The sequence below is a fragment of the Protopterus annectens genome, chromosome 2.part2 (assembly GCF_019279795.1).
Source record: "Protopterus annectens isolate FY-2018-M chromosome 2.part2, PAN1.0, whole genome shotgun sequence".
Lineage (NCBI taxonomy): Eukaryota > Metazoa > Chordata > Ceratodontiformes > Protopteridae > Protopterus > Protopterus annectens.
Genome location: NC_056730.1, coordinates 354,569,742 through 354,591,573, shown reverse-complemented (window position 1 = coordinate 354,591,573; position 21,832 = coordinate 354,569,742). Strand labels below are relative to the sequence as shown.

At 39.3% G+C, this 21,832-nt stretch overlaps 1 protein-coding gene across 1 annotated transcript in view; it reads left to right on the top strand.

The window, feature by feature from the left end:
- The window catches only part of ITGA2 (integrin subunit alpha 2), a 2,089,078-nt gene that overhangs the window by 1,284,694 nt on the left and 782,552 nt on the right, over window positions 1-21,832 (top strand). Inside the window, exon 8 of the mRNA XM_044064418.1 lies at window positions 6,585-6,735. Coding sequence (XP_043920353.1) covers window positions 6,585-6,735 — 151 coding nt within the window. The remainder of the gene's footprint in view (window positions 1-6,584; window positions 6,736-21,832) is intronic.

Genomic DNA, 21,832 nt, shown 5'->3' with positions numbered 1-21,832 from the left:
GTTGGGCTGGCCAATCAGCGTGCACGTTTTTAGAGTAGGCATTGTATAATAGTTATGTTTTACCATTTTTATCTCATCTCTTTGTCATCCTAACTTAATAATTGAGCCTCATCTACTTCTCACCTTGGTATTTAATTCTTCCATAGACATTTTCATTTGTACTTTTTTCTTGATTTCCACATTTCTCTGCTTCACACAAATTTTCATAACATTTCTGAAATATTTCTAATACCTCTGGAGGGTCCCTGTTTTTTCATTGCTATAGGCTCCCTCAGCTTGGCAACAACCCTTCCTACTTTATGTTACCTGAACCATTGTGCTATAAGCTTCTGTGCTCTGGAGTTATTATCAAAAAACAGTTTCTTAACAGCAGCCTTTCTAAACTCATGCATATTATCCAGGCAGCCTCTTATTTTCTCTTTAGCACTCTGTAGTTGTGCCTATTCTTGTTCTGTGAGATTCTCTTTTTTTTCTGCAAGAATTTAACATTTGTTTTTCTCTCTAAATATTTCTATAAGTTTCATAGGAGATTACTAGGCTAACAGCTTAAAAGCCCTTACAAGCCTGAACATTAGCACCTGAATTTACCTGATCTTCTATCCCTAAGACTAGAGGATGTCTTAGGTTTGCGCCTATGCCTTTGAGTATTTTACAAACTGCCCCTGTCCATAAAGGATATGGGTGCCACCCCAGAAGTGAATTTACAATTTCCATCCATTGATCCAAACTGTGTTTGAAAAGGGTCAGGAAAGGACTCTGCTTTACGTGAATAGGAAGCCTGTTCCAGAGAAGGGGTAGTCTCTGAAATACATAATCTGTCTCTCCAGCATCTTTCTCTGATGTCACAAACCAGGTTACTTCCTAACGATACCTCTTTTTCTTTTATCTCTACCCTATTTTTAAACTCCACTTTTATTTTATCCCACTCCCTGGCAATATTTTCCAAAGAAATTTCTATGTTCCCTAATAATTCCCAAATAATTTCCACTACCCATTCCTTAAATTCCTCTCTGTTTAAAAGGTAGGTGCCACCAGTGTCTCATTTTTATTTCTTTACCCTGCATTTTTATTTTAATTATTAATAGTGCATGATCTGAAATAGTTATAGGGTATATTTCAAAACTTTTAATTAAATGCCCATGTTCGGTGAAATATAATTTCTGTCTAGCCTAACCCAATTTTTGTATTTTGGGGAATAATATGTAAATTCTCTCTGAGTTCACTACATTCACATTTTCCCGACCAAATATTTTCATAAATTTCTTCAGAAATCTATCCTCTTTTGTTACATTTTCCCTTTTAGCCCCCACCCGATGTATCCCTGCAAATCAAATCCCAGTCCCCAACTATAAGTAATATTCCCTGTTGAAAGCTGATGATTTTTCCCACACTTTTCTAAAGCTCCATTGTAGCAGTTTTAGGTGGAATATAAATGTACGCCAGCTTAATCCACTTCCCTTGCCAATAGTCCCTTAGCACAAATATCTACAATTTATCTTTTTTTTTTCTTCTTCTATCATTATTGGAGCTCCCCTAGCTATTAATATAACTACTCCCATTTCCTTTGCCCCAGATATTCCACTGAATAATTATCATGAAATCCTTTCTTTATTAAATTCACATGTTCAATTTATTCCAAATTTATTTCCTGTAGTGTAACTATTTACACTCCACATTTTTAATGTAGTTCACAACTCTATCTTTTATATACCTATGAGACCTTTCATGTTCAAAGATGACATGGAAAGCATTACCATTATGATATGAAGTTGTTATTCTCACCTGTTATGTATAACAGCTTTTTTAATGTCTAGTTTTAGCTTTTTTCTTCACATGCATGCACTTAGGTTTGGTAGGTTGATCTTTTATACAGTTGTTGCTTGTCATATCCATTTGAACTTAAGTCACATCCTACATGACTTTTTGTTATAATGGAAACCCTCAGACAAACAAGCACACTTCAGAACACCCTCATAACCTAGTAACATAATACAAACACACAAAATAAAGTACATCTTCAAATAATGATGCTTAACCATCCTAATAGAACAATTGTCCAGACTGTCAGCTACAATCAAAGCCTTCAATTGACCTATAGTGAAGGCTGTACATGCTAAGATGTGTGATACAGCCTGTGCTTGTCTGTTTTTGTCTTATCTTTATTCCTCTCCCAGATATCAAAAACAACTTGAATGCTTTCAGAAGCCATTGAAAGAAAAAAGTATTCTGTTTGTACTGCCCTCTTATCAGATTGCTTCTATATAAACATGAACACCAGACAGACAGTTGCCTTCAGCTACAAGTTTCTCATGTTCCACCATGAGTATTTATTTGTTAAAGGAGAACATTTCATTACATTCAATGTTCTTTTGTTTAGTAGCTTCCACTTAAAACTTGGTAGATCGAGTCAAGGACCTTAATCCTTTCATTCCCAAAAAAGCATGTCAATTTTATTTATATCATGCTCTGCATACATTTACATCCCATATCTCACCTCAGCAACCAAAGATTACAGCCTACTATCTTAAACATGCTTTTGTCCAGGCTTTGTTCTCTTTTTACATTGCATTGCCTACATTTCTTAAAACTAAAGAAGAAAGAATGAAGAAGGATGGGGGGGACTGTTTATTTTAGTATTCTCAGAACACATAAAAATAACTGAAAATGCGTACTAACATGGTGTATATGTCATGCATTATGAAAATGCTTGTTAAAGCCAAAAAATGTTTCACTTACTTACCTCTGTCCTTCCTCTTCTCCATCTCCTTGATGTTCTTCCAGACGTTAATGGCATGAAATATGGTGTATGCATTGAAGACCCTACAAGTTTAACAAAGTCAAAAAAATTCAATATTTCACAATTTTCTTGTTCTGCCATATTTCACCAATGTGATTGATGCTTTTAATCCTACATTTATTCATTAATTTCTGAGTTGCTGGTTTTCTTCTTGTTAATCTCCCTCTCCAAATCCAGTCTCTGGTTCAGTTCCAATGTACTCCTGATTCTTCTACTCTACTCCTATGCTTTCATCTGTCTCTCAAGTATTTTTCATTGGTACATTGGAAAAGGTTTCACTGGCATAGTGTCTTTATGAGCTTTATAATCTGTAGAATAAGAAGAAGAGTCCCATTCCATTTGGTAGCTCACTTTTTGTTGGACAAACTTTTGAATTTCCTCCTTAGCATGTTCTGCATCAACAAATGAATTTGACCCTACAGGAAAATATTTTGAAGATAGTTTGCATACAGCACCTTGAATCTCGCACCTACCTCTTGAAATTCCCTGAATTCTGACATAAACTTACTCCTCTTCTGCCTGGAGTGAGTAATCATTTTCCACGAACACTCTACTGTCTCCAGGTTTTATTACTTTGCCTTTCTGCCCCACTTTTGTCAGAATTAACTCTTTTTGCTCACAGGATTGTATCTTTACTATTAGAAGTCTTGGCTGCTTTCTCATGGCAAGCTTGGATCATACACACAATGTGCCCTTTTGATTAACAACTCCTGCTGTGGAATACCAGCTCAGTTACTTATTTCTGCTTTCATAAAATGAATACAGTCTGTTCCTTCCAGTTTCTCCAGTACAGCAGAAAATCTTGTGTTTTCCCTATATGCTCTGTCCTCTAATTCTACCATTTTTGAAAAATTTCTTCTTGAGCAGTCAAATACTCAGCCAGCATTTTCTTCATTTCTATCTCTGATTTTTGCAGTTTTATCAGATCATCTGAATATCTGTTTAAAGCTTCATCCATTTTTTCCAATTTTTTGTTATTTTAGCAAAGCTAGAAATTCCACTGGTTGACCTCCCAAACCTTTTGTATCTGAGGCACATGGGATATATGCAAATGATCCTTATGAGCATCAGGTATCTCAGCTAATTGGCGATTCTGAATGCTCATGACTTGTTTCATCATTTTAATGGACAATTTCAGGCAAAAAAGTCAAACCCCACTAGCTGTGGATATGCATATTTTGGCCTTGTTATGACCTCATCAGCACAGCACAAGCGGAGAGTTTCACTAAGCATATGAAATGAAACACAAGGCTGTTATACCCAGCTGATGTCCATTATCATTAGGGTCACAGCAAAAATATCCCAAACAACAAACTAAAACAATGAGTGAGAAGGACACTGAAAAACCAATCAGTAAAACAAAATGAAAACTCCAGCAAAGCTAGAAATTCCACTTAGTGACCTCCAAAAACCTCTTGTATCTGAGGTACATAGGATATATGCAAATGATCCTTATGAACATCAGGTGTTTCAGCTAATTGGCGATTCTGAATGCCCATGACTTGTTTCGTCATTTTAATGGACAATTTCAGGCCAAACAAGCCAAATCCCAATAGCTGTGAATATGCATATTTCAGCCTTGTTATTACCTCATCAGCACAGCACAAGCAGAGTGTTTGACTAAGCATATGAAACACAAGGCTGTTATACCCAGCTGATGTCCATTATCATTAGGGTCACTGCAAAAATATCCCAAACAACAAACTAAAACAATGAGTGAGAAGGTCACTGAAAAAACAATCAGTAAAAACAAAATGAAAACTCCCAGCAAAGCTAGAAATTCCACTTAGTGACCTCCTAAACCTCTTGTATCTGAGGCACATAGGATATATGCAAATGATCCTTATGAACATCTGGTGTTTCAGCTAATTGGCGATTCTGAATGCCCATGACTTGTTTTATCATTTTAATGGACAATTTCAGACCAAAAAAGCCAAATCCCACTAGCTGTGGATATGCATATTTCGGCCTTGTTATGACTTCATCAGCACAGCACAAGCAGAGTGTTTGACTAAGCATATGAAACACAAGGCTGTTATACCCAGCTGACATCCATTATCATTAGGGTCACTGCAAAAATATCCCAAACAACAAACTAAAATAATGAGTGATGAGGTCACTGAAAAACCAATCAGTAAAAACAAAATGAAAACTCTAGCAAAGCTAGAAATTCCACTGAGTGACCTCCCAAACCTCTTGTATCTGAGACACATGAGATAAGCTGGGTATAACAGCCTTGTGTTTCATATGGTTAGTCAAACACTCTGCTTGTGCTGTGCTGATGAGGTCATAACAAGGCCGAAATATGCATATCCACAGCTAGTGGGGTTTGGCTTTTTTACCTAAAATTGTCTATTAAAATGACGAAACAAGTCATGGGCATTCAGAATCATCAATTAGCTGAAACACCTGATGTTCATAAGGATCATTTGCATATATCCCATGTTGGGGAAGTTTTGATCATTAACCTTTAGTTATCTGCAAGATAGGGTTGTTAGTTTTAAAAAATGGAATTATTTTGGTGTTCTTTCAGGAGTACAGAGTGGTACTTTTCAGTGGTGAAGTCTGTGCTTTAAAGATTTGCAAATATGTTATGTGCATAGTTGATAAGATACACAGATATAGACACACACACACACACACACACACACACACACACACACACACACACACACACACACACACACACAGGCACACATGCACACACGCACACACACACTCACACACAAACACTCACACACACACACACACTCGCACACACTCGCACACACACACACACACACACACACACACACACACACACACACACACACACACACACACCTACCTCCCATGCTACTTTACTTTTCTTTTTACAGTCAGCTCTGAGGACACCTTTATATGGGGCAAAAAGGTGATCAGATTTTTTATTTATGTATTTATTAATTTATTGTACAAAAACAATTGAATATTTGCCTTTCTCTTTTATTTGGTAAATCTAAGAAAAGCTATCATTTTTGAATTACAGTGCTCAGAAGGCATCTGTATGAAACTTAAAAAAATGACTGTGATAAATTTTTAAAAATGACTTAGGTGAGCGGTCTAGCACTTCCTTGTGTTTAGAGCTGCCAAAAGTAATAATTAGTCATTTCTGTGCTTTGAGGGTCCACGTGCTTAATGGGTAATTAGCTACAGAAGTTGATGACATGTCGTTGCCCTGCATTTTCTTGCATTATGAAAAAAATAACTGCAACATTATTCATTATTAAATGCCTGTCTTAGTTTTTTTTGGGGGGGGGCGGGGTTGTGATTTGTATTAGCATTCATCATTTACTTCAGGTTGTGTTTTACTGGTTTAGCTTTTGATGTAATATCGATGTTTAAATTAAAATTATGATCCTGCAGGTTACAATTACAAACTGTATCTTGCATCTAAAAGTGGAAGTCCAGACTTTAAGTTGTTTGTATACATTTCATAAGTGTTCTAGAAAGAAAAACAAAACAAACAAATAAGCAACTGCATAAATAAATAGATGTCCGCAAGTTAATACAAAAGTTAACATATGGTAGAGCAATTGCACATAATACAGGAAAGAACTGAAGGGTACATAGCAGTTATGAAAAGATGGACAAATTATTTATGCTGGTACAGATGAGTAGTGAAACAAGTAGCAAAACCAGAACAGGGACCCACAGTTTAAGTGGTTTGTTAACAAACCTCTTTTTTTTCTGTCTTATGTAACCACTGTGAAATGATTGTAAATCTAGTTTGCTGCTAATAAATATATTTGTTTTTTTTTCATCATAGACTACGTGCGTATAATGCTAATGTTGGTGGACGAGAAGGAGCTGCAAAAGTAATGGTGGTTGTCACAGATGGGGAGTCCCATGACCACAATTTACTAAAAACTGTAATTGACAATTGTGAAAAAGACAGAATAACCAGATTTGGTATTGCTGTAAGTATTGCCATTTTAACTACAATGTTGCATTTCAAAGAATCATGTTCTGACAGCAAATAGTGATTGCTTGAACTGTCTGGCATGACAATTCCTTGACCATTTATATCAAATATAAATCCTGCTTAACCAACAGCTTTCTTCATTTTTACTCACATTTTCATAAGACTTATGAAAAGTCAATTCCATACATGTTTAAATTCTGTTAGTATTATTAACCATATTACCACGACTGTATTTAACATTCTGGAGTATGTGGCTCACTGTTATGAATGCCATGTCGTGGTTAACAGGTCTAAAGTGATGGCACAGCTGATGAGCCCAGTGTGAGTTACATCACTTGAAAGTCTAAAAAACTGTGGATCTTCAATTAAAATAAAGACTGGGAAGAGGTTCATAGCTGTCTGTAACTCAGAAAATATAGGTATGGTCTTGAGAAACGTTATGCCGCCTGCCAATGCCTGCTTTGTTTATTGAATGGTGTTAGTAATTCTGCAGTATTTATTGCACTGCTAGTGATACATTGTGCTACAATCTAAGCATTGATGAGTGAACTGTCTTTCACTTCAAAAAAATATACCATAGACAGATTTTGGTTGTAACACTGGTACAAATATTCCTGTACAACAATAAAGAAGATTTAATGGCTATATATTCCTTGACAATACACTGTGAACATAAAGCCTCACGTTTTCTGAATGAGAAACATCCTCCTTCATCAATCTGTAGTATCTTCGGAGAAGTAAGTAAGGCATTGCATTAGTGGAAGCACTGCCCACCTTGAAAAGTGGAGTTGGAATTCTACTTTGAATTCTGTTTTCCTAATTAAGATGAAATTCAGGCATGGACTGTTCACAGCCATTTGAGAGAATTATTTCTTATTGTTGTGTTACTTCTCAAATGGTGATTTTTGCAGGACATATAGCACGTTCTATTGATTTAGTGTGTACAGACAATACATTTCTTTATTGTACTTCATGCCTTTCATTGTACAGGGCTGAAAAGAGCCATTTAAACCAATCAGATTACTCAGTTAATAAACAAATAGGCAGCATACTGTATGTGAATGTGTGCATGCACGTGTGTGTGTGGTGTGTGTGTGTGTGTGTGTGTGTGTGTGTGTGTGTGTGTGTGTGTGTGTGTGTGTGTGTGTGTGTGTGTGTGTGTGTGTGCGTATGTGTCCTAAGATGGGTTGGCATCCAAGCCTATTGACATTAATATATTATTATTGTTCAGTGCATCCATTTGTATCAGAAGGGTTTTGTTAATGTTGCAAAATGTTTGCCTCTTCTTATAAACCCACACTGATCCAAGTCTATTACTGTTGACAATATTCTTGCCATTTTGTCAAAATCATCATAAACACAAACACTTTGTGTTCATGACTCAAAGCTAAAATGGGCCTTTAGTATAACTGCCATTATTTTTTCCAAGTCAAGGTTACATCCCCACCCAAAAATATTATTAAAAATACTGTTATCTCCTCCTCTTACTTTTTCACACAATGTATTCTGATTATGTTTTGCTTCTTTGATTTCACTACCCCTCTTTCTACTTCTGATAACTAAGGCTTTAGTAATAGTCTCAAATATGGGTTTCACTTCATAATGTCGAAATGCTGAAATCTCGAATTTCAGCATTTCGAAACTATGAAGCCGAACCATTCACAATCCTGAAACCCACAATCACGAATCACACAATCATGGACATACATACACCATACACAACATAACACACACACCATTCTACCCACAGCAAACAAACCACACAAACCTACACTACATGTAAGCAGGGGGGCAGGAACTCCTACACCCCCATGTGGGCGGATGCGCCCTTCACACCCCCCTACTTGTATATACCAACTCCGAGATCGCGCATAACAAAAAAAAAAATCACACCATGGGATTCTACACTTGCTCACACACAAATACACATCACACATACACAGACACCAACAAATCCAACACTCACACTCATACTTACACCTCCCTACCCTTACTCATACATACAGCGTACAAAAACACACACATACACTCACTCACCTTCAATTACAGACACCATACCAGCCAAACGCTTCACGTAATGTACCAGAAATGCATAAGCGTGGATTTGAGATATTCGAATTTGCTCTTATGCACTTTCGGCATTCTGCATTTTCAGCTTCATGGTCTCGGTATGCTGAAATTCGAGATTTCAGCATTTCGAGATTATGAAGTAAAACCCAAATATGATATCATTAGTGTTCCTCTCAAACTCTACATCTTGTTTATATACTATACTGTAATAATTTACCATAATGTTCTGATTTTTTTCTGGATGCATTTCTACCCTACAGTTCTTACAATTATGGATTTTTATTTATCATTATTTCAGCACTTTGTTGATTAAAATGTTGAGCTAACAATTTAGTTGCTCTAGTGTTATTGACAAAAAAACCTGCATCTACATCCATTCATATTTCCTAAGTGCTCTTGTATAATGACATTCATATGCACACCATAACTCTCAAAAGAATGTCCTTGGTTTTGTCTAATTTTTTCCGCTGCCTCTCTTAGAATTTTGATTTTATGGTAAATTACCGAGGACTTCTGTCAATCCTCAATGCCAGGTTAACGTTTCATTCTTCTTCTTGCTCAGAAAATGCATGATAATGCAGAGCCTGTTGTTCTGCTAATGTTTAGGTGAATTAAGAATAATATTTAAAATTGTGCTTGATTTTGGACCTTTATCTCACAATTAGTTTTGGCTTTGTCCAGAATTCTTGAGCAAAGAAGTTGAAATATATCATATGCACACACACACACACACACACACACACACACACACACACACACACACGCGCGCGCACACATATGTAGGCACACACAATGGTAGGCTACAGGATTTTCAGCTCACTTATCTGTATGTCTTTGGGATATGGGAGGAAACCAGACGTCCAGTGAAGACTTACATAACACAGACAGAATAAAAGAGGTTTTCCAGATAAGAGATGCACTGGAGAATGAAGCATTGTGATACAGCAGTGCTAACTTATGCATCAGAGTACAACCTTCTTTTATTATTGCCTTATTTAGTTATCATACTTCAAATCTAACAAGAGTAAAATTTGTATTCCAATATACCAAACAGAAGGCAAGATGTGAGGTGTAGTGTGGCCATCAGCTTTTTGTTTACAGTCAGCATCATTTCACAGTATACTAGACCATATGATGTGGCATACATATATGACTTTAAATAGGGCTAAAGGCACCGCTTACTTAAATAATTTTATTTATTTATTTTTATTTAACATTTGTTAATGGGGTAGGTGAACTGGTCCAAGGACCCTTTTCATTTATGACCCTGGCCAGAGAGGCAAGACAGTAAAACTAAACTTTCAGCAGAATGAAGAACTACTTACACAGACATTTCCTTAGGCATTACCAATAACATAGTTGAAGATACAGCACAGTATTAAGTTTTTCATATAGGACCAGATCAGACTGAATGTTCATGAAGGTACATTTCATTACCGACAGACCAAATTAGCTTATGGTTCAATCCCAAAGAAGCATTTTAATAAATATGGTAAGAGATGAATTAGCATTAAGCTATTAGATGGAATACATAATTGTTCCTTGCCTTGGATTGCTGTATTAGCATGCAACTTTATTTAGAAGACCACTTTCAATGCTAAAGCCACCCAAGGGGAAACCTCAACATAAGAATGTTTTATGAATTAGAAAGGCGTAGTGTGATGAATAAACCTCCCCATATATATAGGTAAATAAACTCATACATTACAGCCTGTTTCAGAAGCAAAGTTATGTAGCACTAATTTGACATAGTTAAACATATACAGTAAACTCTCAGTTGACAGGCACCCATGAGGACTGGTAGATGCCGGCTAATTGTAGTTTACTTTTTCCTTGAGAGTTACTATTAAAATTAAGCTCGACTAATACTTTATCCTATTTTATTTGTTTGGTTTGACTTGTTCTCAGGTTGGGAGAGAGGCAATTTAGTCTTATCTTCCTTTTTAAAACTACAAACTCTAAAAACATAAGGCATGTTTCTGCAGGTGGGGGGGGCACAAAGTGCAGCACATGAAAATTATACTGTATTTTTTCGAATTTTTTTTTTTTTGCCAGTTGCTTGAGAGTGCTGGTTGTTTGAGTTCCAGTTAACTGAGGGTTTACTGTAATATGTAAACACACATTTCACTTTAAATGACAGCCCTACTTTTTATATGAATTGCTTATATAGGTTCATAGATAGGTACTAGGCTATTGGCCCAAGGGCATAAGTAAGCCTAGCCAACAAGGTTCCCTGGCTTATGCCACCCAAGAAAGTTATTTTCCTGTGCCACCGTCGAGCAGAGCAACAGAAGTGATCCCTGGGGTGTATTTCCTATTTCCCATCCACTCATGAAGATTCTTCTTGAAGAGTGCTAATGAGGAACTTTGCTTGACATAGATGGGTAGCTTGTTCCAGAGTATGGGAAGTCTCTGGGAAAGGAATCTATCCCTCCAGCATGTCTTGTTTATTGTGGTGAAAAGGTTTAGGTCCCTAGAGCATGTAGCTCAGAGGGATTGGGATTTCTTTAGGTGCAGTATGTCCAACAGCTCTGGATTTGACATAGCTTTATATGTCAGGTTGAGATCACCTCAGAGTAGGCAATATGCTACAGAGTAAAGCTGGAGTTTTTTGAGATGGTCAGTGTAAGGCATCTGTTTGAGGCCAGTAATCCTCTTTGTGAGGTACTTCTGTGGCCTTTCCAGCTGCTACAGATGTCTTGTGAGGTACATTCCAAAAGAGGCGTTGTACTCTATAATGGGTCTAATGAGTGTCGAGCAGAGGGGAACAATGACCTCTTTTTTCTTGGATGAGAACCCTTTTGTGATGAGGTGTGCCACGTAAAAGGATTTCCTCACAACTGTAGCAATGTGATTATCAAAGGAGAGACTACTGTCTACCTGGGTCCCAAGGTCTTTTATCACACATTTGGCGTTAAGTAGACTGACGCCTATGTGGTAGTTTTTTTCCAAAGGGTATGACAATGCACTTTTTGGCATTGAGCTTGAGGCCATGGCTCTGACACCAGGCATCTGTCTCAGTGAGGCCCTTCTGTAGGATGTCCACATCATTTTGGGACTCGACTATGGTTCCTGGTTTGCAGTCATCTGCAACTTTATTAGCCAAAGACCTTCTGTGTTAGGCTGTACTTCAGAGAAGTAGATACCAAACAGGAAAGGTCCCAGGACTGAACCCTGTGGTACTCCACTTGTCACTGGTTTGAAGTCAGATTTGGAGTCTGCAACTTTTACAGTGTGGGTTCTGTCAGTGAGCCATTTGGCAACCCATCTTGGGACCTAAGGATTTATACCTAGTTTAGTGAGTTTATCTATAATTCCAGAATGAGGGATGGTATTGAAAGCCTTGGCGAGGTCAAGATAGGCTGTGTGAACCACCTTTCCCTCGTCTACAGCTTTGTTGATTGCCTCAAAGAAGTCGATCAGGTTCAGGAGGCATGATCTGCCTTTCACAAACCCAAATTGGGTGGGGTCCAGAGTTTAGAGGTTACCAATGTCCTTGTTTATGAGTTCCATGATGATACGTTCCATGGCCTTACAGGCCAGGCTCATCAGGCTAATAGGGCGATAGTTCCCGGGATCAGTGGTGGCTCCCCCTTTGTGGACTGGGATAACTGTTGCTGTGTGCCATTCAGTGGGCACAAAGCCTGATGTGAGGCTATGATTGAACATGGTGCTTAGGCGGGGAGCCAGTTCGTCCTGAAGTTCATGCAAAACGCAGCCTGGGATGTTGTCCGGTCCCATGGATGCTATGTTTTTGGCTTTAGAGAGTGCAGCTTTTACCTGCGTAGTTGTGATTACAGGGACTCTGCATTCTTTTTGTATCGATATGGGCCTTTTAGGGGGTGAGAGGGGGGTAAAGTTAGCATTGAACCTATCTGCCAGGATGTTGGCAATATCAGCTGGTTCTGTAATTTTCATGCCGTTGTGCTGTAACTCAGAGCAGATCTGGGTGTTGCCATTGAGATTCCTGACATGCTATAGAATGCTTTGTGGTTGTCCTTAGAATCAGTGGTGATTTTGTTTTCATAGCTAGCTTTGGAGGATGTTATAAGGGATTTTAGCTTCTTACTGAGGCTGACCAGGGAGCTCCTCCACTCATGGGATTTTACTCTCTTTTGCAACAGTTTCTTCCTTCTGTTATAGAGTTTTTTTTATGGCAGGGGACCACCAGATTGGCTTCCTTTTTTTGGAGGAGAGCATCTTGGTTCTGTTCGGGAAAACATGATCCATGCACTTGTGTAAAGTGCTTATAGAGTGCATTTGTGTAAGATTCAGCAGTCGTAACTGTATTGTCCATCTGCATGGGTGTCATGAAGTTCATCACTTCTATCTTAAGAAGCATGAAGTTGGCTTTGGACCAATTTTTTACCATGGTTTCCTTGATGGGGGGTGGGGGTGGGATGTGGATATATAGGGTGATTAGCTTATAGTCGGATCTGACCAATGAGGAGTTGACTTCAGGTGTGGAACACTGGTCACTCATGTTGGTAATGACGAGGTTTGGGATATTGTTGCCCCTGTTTGAGGGTGTGGATAAGCTGATCCAAGGCATGGAATTTATGAAGTCCAGAAAGCATTGAGTGAAGGAGTTGGTACATGAGTAGTTTTCCCAGTTAATGCTGGGGTAGTTGAAATCACCCATTATTAGGGTGTTTGGTTGAACCCTAATATTTTCCAGTATATCAAGAAAAGAGGAGTGGGAATCCTGAGGCATGGTGGGGGATCTGTAGCAAGCTACAATTTGGATTACAGTTTTTCCCAGAGTTAGTTGCACTTGGATAACCTCGGATGCATTATGCTGAGCAACTAGCCTGGAGGTGTGGATATCCTTAATAAATATGGACACACCTCCACCTTTGGTGTTCCGGTCCAGGTTAGATGGCCAAAAAGTGTGGTATGAGTTATTGCCTGGTAAGGCAGGGGTGCACTCTGGAGCCTTGAACCAGGTCTCAGTCACTGCACAGATATCGATGTTCTCCAATTTAAGGAGTGCCTCGAGGGAGTGCATTTTGAGATTTAGACTTCTAGCATTGAGTAACATTACCCTCAGTTTTTGCTTGCCTGTTCCTGTTACAGTGGTGAATTTGTCATTTGAACCTTGCCTACAAATGGCACTATAGGGGTGGCAAGAACCTTAGCCAGTATCTGGAAAACCAGGGGTGACAGGTGCAGGCCATCTCTGGCAAAGCATCGTGGTCTGTCGACCATGTCATCCCAGGCAGACAGATACTGGATCCTCTTGGAATGATACCAGAAGCTTAGCCAATTGTTGACGTCAATCATTTTGTCCTTGTACTGCGGTATCATTCTGGGTGATGGCAGGATGCTACTCAGGGCTAGTGGCATACCTGCCTTGGCTACAAGATTGGAGAACTCTTCCATGTCTCTTTTCATGTAGTCCAGGGAGGTATGTCTCAGGTTGTCCACACCATAATGGACAATGACAGAGTCATATTTGTACATGTTGTGGAGTGACCTGAGTGCATGGTTTATGTGGCAGATCCTGGCACCCAACAGGCAGCTAACAGTAACCTTCTCCTTGTTTAGCTTGGTGAGTGGACATCAGTGTGCCTGACTATGGAGTCACCTATGACTAGTGTGTTGGGTACGTTGTTTTGCCTTATGGGCTGTGGTTGAGTGGCACACTGAGTCTGTGGGCTATATGTCATCTGGGTTGTTTTGGGGGTGGAGGTTGACTGTGTTTCTGCTTTGGAGGTCTCTGTTGCTTGAGCAGATTATTATTGAGAGCCTCCACAAATGTTTTTGTGTTTCTATGTGTGGATTTTGGTGGTGTAGTTTTAGTGGGACTATATGATGAGTGTGGTGTGGTGTCTACCATCTCCTCTTGACTGTCAAGTTCAGCCTTGGATGGAGAGAGCTTTACCTCCAGTTTGGCTAGATAAGTGCATCTCTCACAGGTTGTAGTGTTGGGTGGTAGGAGGAGAGGGTTGTCTGTGTACATGAGGCAATTGCTACATTGCCCCAAGATGCCCAGATTCATCAGATAGACAGGAGAGAACATTGGGAGCTGACCCTTGGACATGCCTGAATAAAAAAACTATTTTCCTCTAGACAAGTGAGGAAAGTGAGTACAAGAGCTGTTTTTCTCTAAGCAAGTGAAGAAAGTAAGTACAAAAACTGTTTTCCTCTAGGTAATGAGGAAGGTTAAGTGCTGTAGTAATTTGTAGCGTATTTAGTGCTTACAACAAGTTCTGAACTAGTGCTGAGCACGAATAAGCAAATTCAAGAGCTAAAACCAAGAATCTGTATCTAAAATAATAAGGGATCTGGGGACCCAAGTAGATAGTAATCTCTCCTTTGATAATCACATTGCCAAAGTGGTTAGAAAATCCTTCTATGTGGCCCATCTAATCACAAAAGGGTTTGTATCCAGATCAAAAGAGGTCATTGTGCCCCTCTACTCATCACTCATCAGGCCCATCATAGAGTACAATGCCCCATTTGGGATGTACCTTACTAGACACCTGCAACAGCTGGAAAGACCACAAAAGTACCTCACCAAGATGATCACTGGCTTCAAACAGATGCCCTATGCAGCTCAACTGAAGAAACTCCAGCTGTACTCGGTTGCATACCGTCTACTTAGAGGTGATCTCTGCCTGACATACAAGGCCATGTCCAGCCCAGAATTGATGGACATGCTTCACCTAAAGAAAACCTTATCCCCTCGAGCCAAACACTCTAGGGATCTATACCTCACCACAACAATAAATAAGATGTGCTGGAGGGATAGATTCCTGTCCCAGAGACTTCCCATGCTTTGGAACAAGATTCCAATCTACATTAGGCAGAGCTCCTCGCTAACACTCTTCAAGAGAAACCTTCATGAGTGAATGGGAAACAGAATGTTTACCCTGAGGATCACTTCAGTGGCTTTGCGAGACACAGGGAACTAATCTAAGAGGGCGGCAAAAGCCAACACATTCTGGCTAGACTTATAAATGCCTTAGGGCAGATAGCCTAGTACCTACCTATGAACCCAAGTAGACTAGTTACAGGAAAGAAACAAGTGCAAATGCGGCTTTTAAATCAGAAAGTTGAGAGAGATGGAAAAATTGCCCAAACAGCCAATAACTACAATTTCTGGGCCAGAACTACTCCCTATGTGGTAGATAGGTTACCTAGTGCTTACCACTCCCACTGATAAGCTAGAAGGCTTCCCTCCAACACAGAAAGGCGTGGGGTGCTCAGGAGCTTACAAACAGTCCTGGATACAGCAAATCTGTATTTGGACTAGACTAGTTACAGGAAAGGGTGGAAACAAGTGCAAATGCAGGCTTTTAAATCAGTTGAGAGAGATGGAAAAACTGCCCAAACGGCCAATAACTACAATTTCTAGGCCAGAACTTCTCCTTATGTGGTAGATAGGTTACCTAGTGCTTACCATTCCCACTGATAAGCTTGAAGGCTTCCCTCCAACACAGAAAGGCTTGGGGGGCTCAGGAGCTTACAAACAGTCCTGGATACAGCAAATCTGTATCTGGACTAGACTAGTTACAGGAAAAATAAGAAACAAGTGCAAACACGGGCTTTTAAACCAGTAAGTTGAAAGAGATGGAAAAACTGCCAAATGGCCAATAAACTAAAATTTCTGGGCCAGAAACCACTCTTGTGGTATTTAGGCTACCTAGTGCTTACCACCACTCCCATTGATAAGCTAGAAGGCTTCCCTCCAACATAGAAAGGCTTGGGGGGGAGGGCTCAGAAGCTTACAAACAGTCGTGAATACAGCAAATCTGTATCTAGACTAGACTAGTTACAGGAAAGGTGGGAAACATGCGGAAATGCAGGCTTTTAAACCAGAAAGTTGAAAGAGATGGAAAAACTGCCCAAACGGCCAATAAACTACAATTTCTGGGCCAGAAACCACTCTTGTGGTAGATAGGCTACCTAGTGCTTACCACTCCCACTGATAAGCTAGAAGGCTTCCCTCCAACACAGAAATTCTTTGGGGGCTCAGAAGCTTACAAATAGTCCTGGATACAGCAAATCTGTATCTGGACTAGACTAGTTAAAGGAAAGGCATGAAACAAGCTAAGACATTTTTTTTGAAAGTGGAAACGGAGAAAGGAGAAACAGAAGATAATTCAAAATTAAGGACCTAAGTGACTTGCCCTTCAAAAATGTTCTCTCTGTATTAGGTAGAATGAGTTAGTGACACTAGACTGGTATAGAGCTGAACAGATGGGACAGGTAGGAGTGTCTGAAGTCAAAATATGATCTCACTGTACTCAGTTGAGTGAGCAAATGAGATAGACCCAGGAGAAGGTTCAAATACAAATTTACAGGAGGGGAGGGCAATTCCAAAGCCACCAAGATTAATACCAGAACAAGAACAGGAGGGCGGGCGAGAAACTAACTGCAGAGACAGAGAGAGACCACAGTATTCTATGAAACAATTAAACAGAAAAATAAATAACTACAGGGAGACACAGACCACAAGATTCAATGAAACAACAGACAAAAATAAAATGCAGTACAATCTTTAACAATGCAAGTTTGTACTTAACTCGGGTTCCTATAACAAGACCAAAGATGCATTCTTTCGAATGCGTCTTGGTCGAAATTAATAGACTGAAAAGGCAAAATATCGAAGTGGCTTTTAAGCAAATTCTTTCCCTGGGAAATAATTTGCTTGGCCGCTTCATTACTTTGCCATTTTTGGCACTGTAGTGCGATCTCGGAGTTGGTATATTTAAGTAGGGGGGGTGTGGGGGCACAGCCCCCCATATTGGGGGGGGGTTGTTTTTTTTTTGGAACACCGATTTTTTTCCCTTGGAAAAAAAATCACTGTTCTGACAGTTCAACATTACAAGCCTTCACTTACATAGGGTCGATTAATCACCGTTTTAAGTGTTCAGTGATGTAATATAGACCCATAACTCAGCTAGTAATGCAGTTGATTGTAGGTATGTAGCAGAAGCCAAACAACTCAGATATTGAGCAGCATACTTTAATCTGTTTGTAATTGCATTCTGTTAGATATTAGCATTATCAATGTTTTTATTACAAAACTGTACATACTTTATCATCAACACATATTAATACATGTTGGTTCAATAACTATCATTCACTTGGATTCAGAAAGACTTAAAGTGATGCAGAAGCCTTGTCTGAGAAGGTCTCCATATCATGCTAAGACTTTCCAGTTCATAAACCACTGCCATCCATCCATTTTCCCCTGGGGGACTTTTTCATGGAAAGTAGTCTTCTAACCAAAAGTTACATCCTAAAGTGCCTTATCCTAATCAGCCATGTGCTTTTTCTCTGAAACATTTGCGGGTGACTTGGCTAAGTGATTCAGAGAATCTTTAAACTGAGTAAATGTTTACAATGGGAGGAGAAAGTTAGCAGCATCAAAAGATGGTGGTCACTCATTCATTCGAATGCTAGTACTCACTGCATAGGTAAGGTCATTGAAGCGGGTCTATATTATGTCGCTGAAATGGCATAAGAACAAATGCCATTTCAGTGACAAATAAACTGCGAAATATGAATACAGTGAAAGTCCAGGTCACAGATTTTTTTTCCTAGGGAAAAAAAAATCAGTAGACCAACAAGACACAACACAAAATTTAAAAAATTTCAAACTGGAGGGATTTGCCCCCCACACCCTCCCTAACTAAATATACAACTCCAAGATTGCACTACAGTGGGCAGTGTCATGGCGACAGCCAAGCGATTTTTTTTCCATAGGAAAAAAATCGCTGACCTGGGCTTTCACTTTATTCGTATTTCGCAGTTTATATGTCGCTGAAACGGCATTCGTTCTTATGCCGTTTCGGTGACATAATATAGACCCCACTGAAGCCATTGGAGTGTATATGTGTGTAGGCATGTGTGTGTGAAAGTCTGTAGTGTTACAAATGAGGCTAAATTAATGTATGTCTGTGTGTGTGTGTGTGTGTGTGTGTGTGTGTGTGTGTGTGTGTGTGTGTGTGTGTGTGTGTGTGTGTGTGTGTCTGAGTAGTCAAAGTATGGAAGGTAGGGGATGCCAAGTCTTTGTGTGTGTGTGTGTGTGTGTGTGTGTGTGTGTGTGTGTGTGTGTGTGTGTGTGTGTGTGTATATGTGTGTGTATATGTGTGTGTGTGTGTGTGTGTGTGTGTGTGTGTGTGTGTGTCTGTCTGGGTGGTCAAAGTATATTGTGTGCGTGTGTGTGTGTGTGTGTGTGTGTGTGTGTGTGTGTGTGTGTGTGTGTGTGTGTCTGGGTGGTCAAAGTGCATTGTGTGCGCACAAGTGTGTGTGTGTGTGTGTGTGTGTGTGTGTGTGTGTGTGTGTGTGTGTGTGTGTGTGTGTGTGTGTGTCTGAGTAGTCAAAGTATAGAAGGTAGGGGATGCCAAGTCTTTGTGTGTGTGCGTGTGTGTGTGTGTGTGTGTGTGTGTGTGTGTGTGTGTGTGTGTGTGTGTGTGTGTGTGTGTGTGTGTGTGTGTGTGTGTGTGTGTGTGTGTGTGTGTGTGTGTGTGTTACTGCATAACAAATTTTGGAATTAGTCACATGTCATCTTTTATACCTTGGAGTTCAGATTTTGAAGTTATTATTTTTTTTAATTAAGTGCTGAGGTAGAAGAAACAACACTGTTCATACTTTGCTCTGCAGATTTTTGACCTCATTGACAACATTTAAAAAAGGCTTAAGGTGTTTTACTATCTTTGGTGTTTTCACATATGAATTGCCTGATATATACCAGTATGGTAATAAAAGGTTTGGGGCAGATAATGTTTAAAACAAAAAGTGCTTTTAGTTGGTTCTAAACACTTCAGCCATAATATTTGAGTTTAGGACTCTAATACAAATGTTTCTAGTCTGCATGACTTTGAGGTCTGAATCGAGAGATAAAATCAGCAGTAAAAGGAGAGTGGTATTGCTAGAATTGAGGTCATCCATTCTTGATATGTAGAGTCACATAGTAGACCCTGATTTTTACAAATTCTCACATCTCAGCAAGATGTTACTGATATAGAGACTGTATTTTATGTACCACAGACAAAGGTTGGTCAAAATATCAAAACAGAAGATGGGGTACATAGATCCAACGTAAAAAGTGTCCAGTCATGGTGTACACACTGGTGCCATGTCTGGAAATAAAAAAGCAGTGTAGAATTCTCAGGATATGGAAACATTCCTCCCATGGTATTAGGCCAGGGTCAGGTCAAAGGTGTGTGTGTTCTTGTGATAAGAAGAAGAAAAAGTAGTCACAAAAAACAAAAAAAATAAAAAACTGAGAAGCTAACCAAGAGGCACAGGAATGGTAAAATTGACAGATGAAGATAAGGATGAAATTATGCATTGTTACTATTAAGCAAGAAACCCAGAATTTCCACTCAAAAGATATGTAGCACTAGTAAGAACGAAATCAAATGAAAAACAAATACATAAGAAAGACTGTCAAAAGCTACAATGAAAATTTAAGTTAATGCAACAGATTATGGAAAAGGATTGTGTAGATGATGAAACATTGACTTACCTAGAAGAAGAAGTAGCAGAGGAAGTGAAAAATGTTAAAAGAGCAAAAAAGCAGAGTATTTTGAAAAGTATTACAAAACGAACATGGACATGGGAAAACAGATCTGAGATCTGAGATCTGAGCTTTACTAGAAAGGCTCACCCAGACTCTGCAACACTTTGCTGTGAGGGAAAAGTTAGTTTGCTTTTTATTTGTTGTATTTTGTATTACTTTATTGCCTTTTTCTATTTTGAATACTGTGATTTGTTTTTTTTTTTTACCGTGTGTTTTACTTGTATTCTGCTTTTAACTGCATATTAAAACTTGAAAAGAGACCACAGGTCTGTCTGTTGTGAGTCAGGCAGTAATTTTTCCCCACCCTCCCACACGGTTACTGTTGTGTTCTTAAACACAACTATCTTTCTAGTTGCCTGCCCCTTATGTTAATTTGACCATATATCTCATTTTCTCTCTGCTTTCACTGGCTTATGTGAGTAAGCACAAAAGTATCATTTTCTGAAATCACTCCCCTTCAACTGTTTAAATGTATTGGCCATCCTACTGTATTCTATAGTACCAGAATACAAAAGTGACCACCCCCCTTTCAATCTGTCTTGCTGTTTTAAAAATAGTGACTCTCCACTAAAACTTAACTTTTTAGACAGGTAAAACTTAAGTTACCTACTTTCACATCTAACTTCTCTAGTGCACACTGCAGTGTTTAGGATAAACCATTTTTTTTTCATCTTACCTTTAAGCATTCCTGTGACTAGCACTTGCTCTAAATCCTGCTGGAAAGTACTAGGAAGCCTTAAACTAATACAAGCACTCAACTCTCCTTGTTAATAAGGATAAATTAATTGTAGGCACTAAACAGCCTACAATTGCAAAGTACCTTACTAAAGTACAGAAAACAGCTCTTGTACTTTACAAAAAAAGCACCAAGCCAGGCATGTCCAAGGATCAACTTCCGGTGATTTCTCCTGTCCACCTGGTGAATCTGGGCATACTGGGGCAATGCAGCAATTGCCTCATGTACAGAGACAACCCTCTCCTCCTACCACTCAACACTACAGCCTGTGAGAGATGCACTTACATAGCCAAACTGGAAGCAAAGCTCTCTCCACCCAAGATTGTGCTAGACAATCAAGAGGAGAAGGTTAACACCCGCACTACACCTCAAGCAACACATAGCCCTTCTAAACCCACACCACCAACACCCTCACATAGCAACAATAAACCCTCATATGAGGAGGCCCTTAACAGTAACCTGCCCAAGCAACAAGGACCTCTGAAGCTGAAAAGCAAACAGCAATCACAACCAGTGTCACTTAGCTCATAACACCCGTATGCCACCAAACAATCCCTAAGGCAAGACAATGTACCCAACACTTAAGTCATAGGTGACTCTATATTCAGGCACACTGATGTCCCACTCACCAGGCAGAACAAGGAGAAAATTACAGTCAACTGCCTATCGGGTTCCAGGATCTGCGACATAACACATGCACTCATGTCACTCCACAACAAGTACAAATATGACTCTGTCATTGTCCAT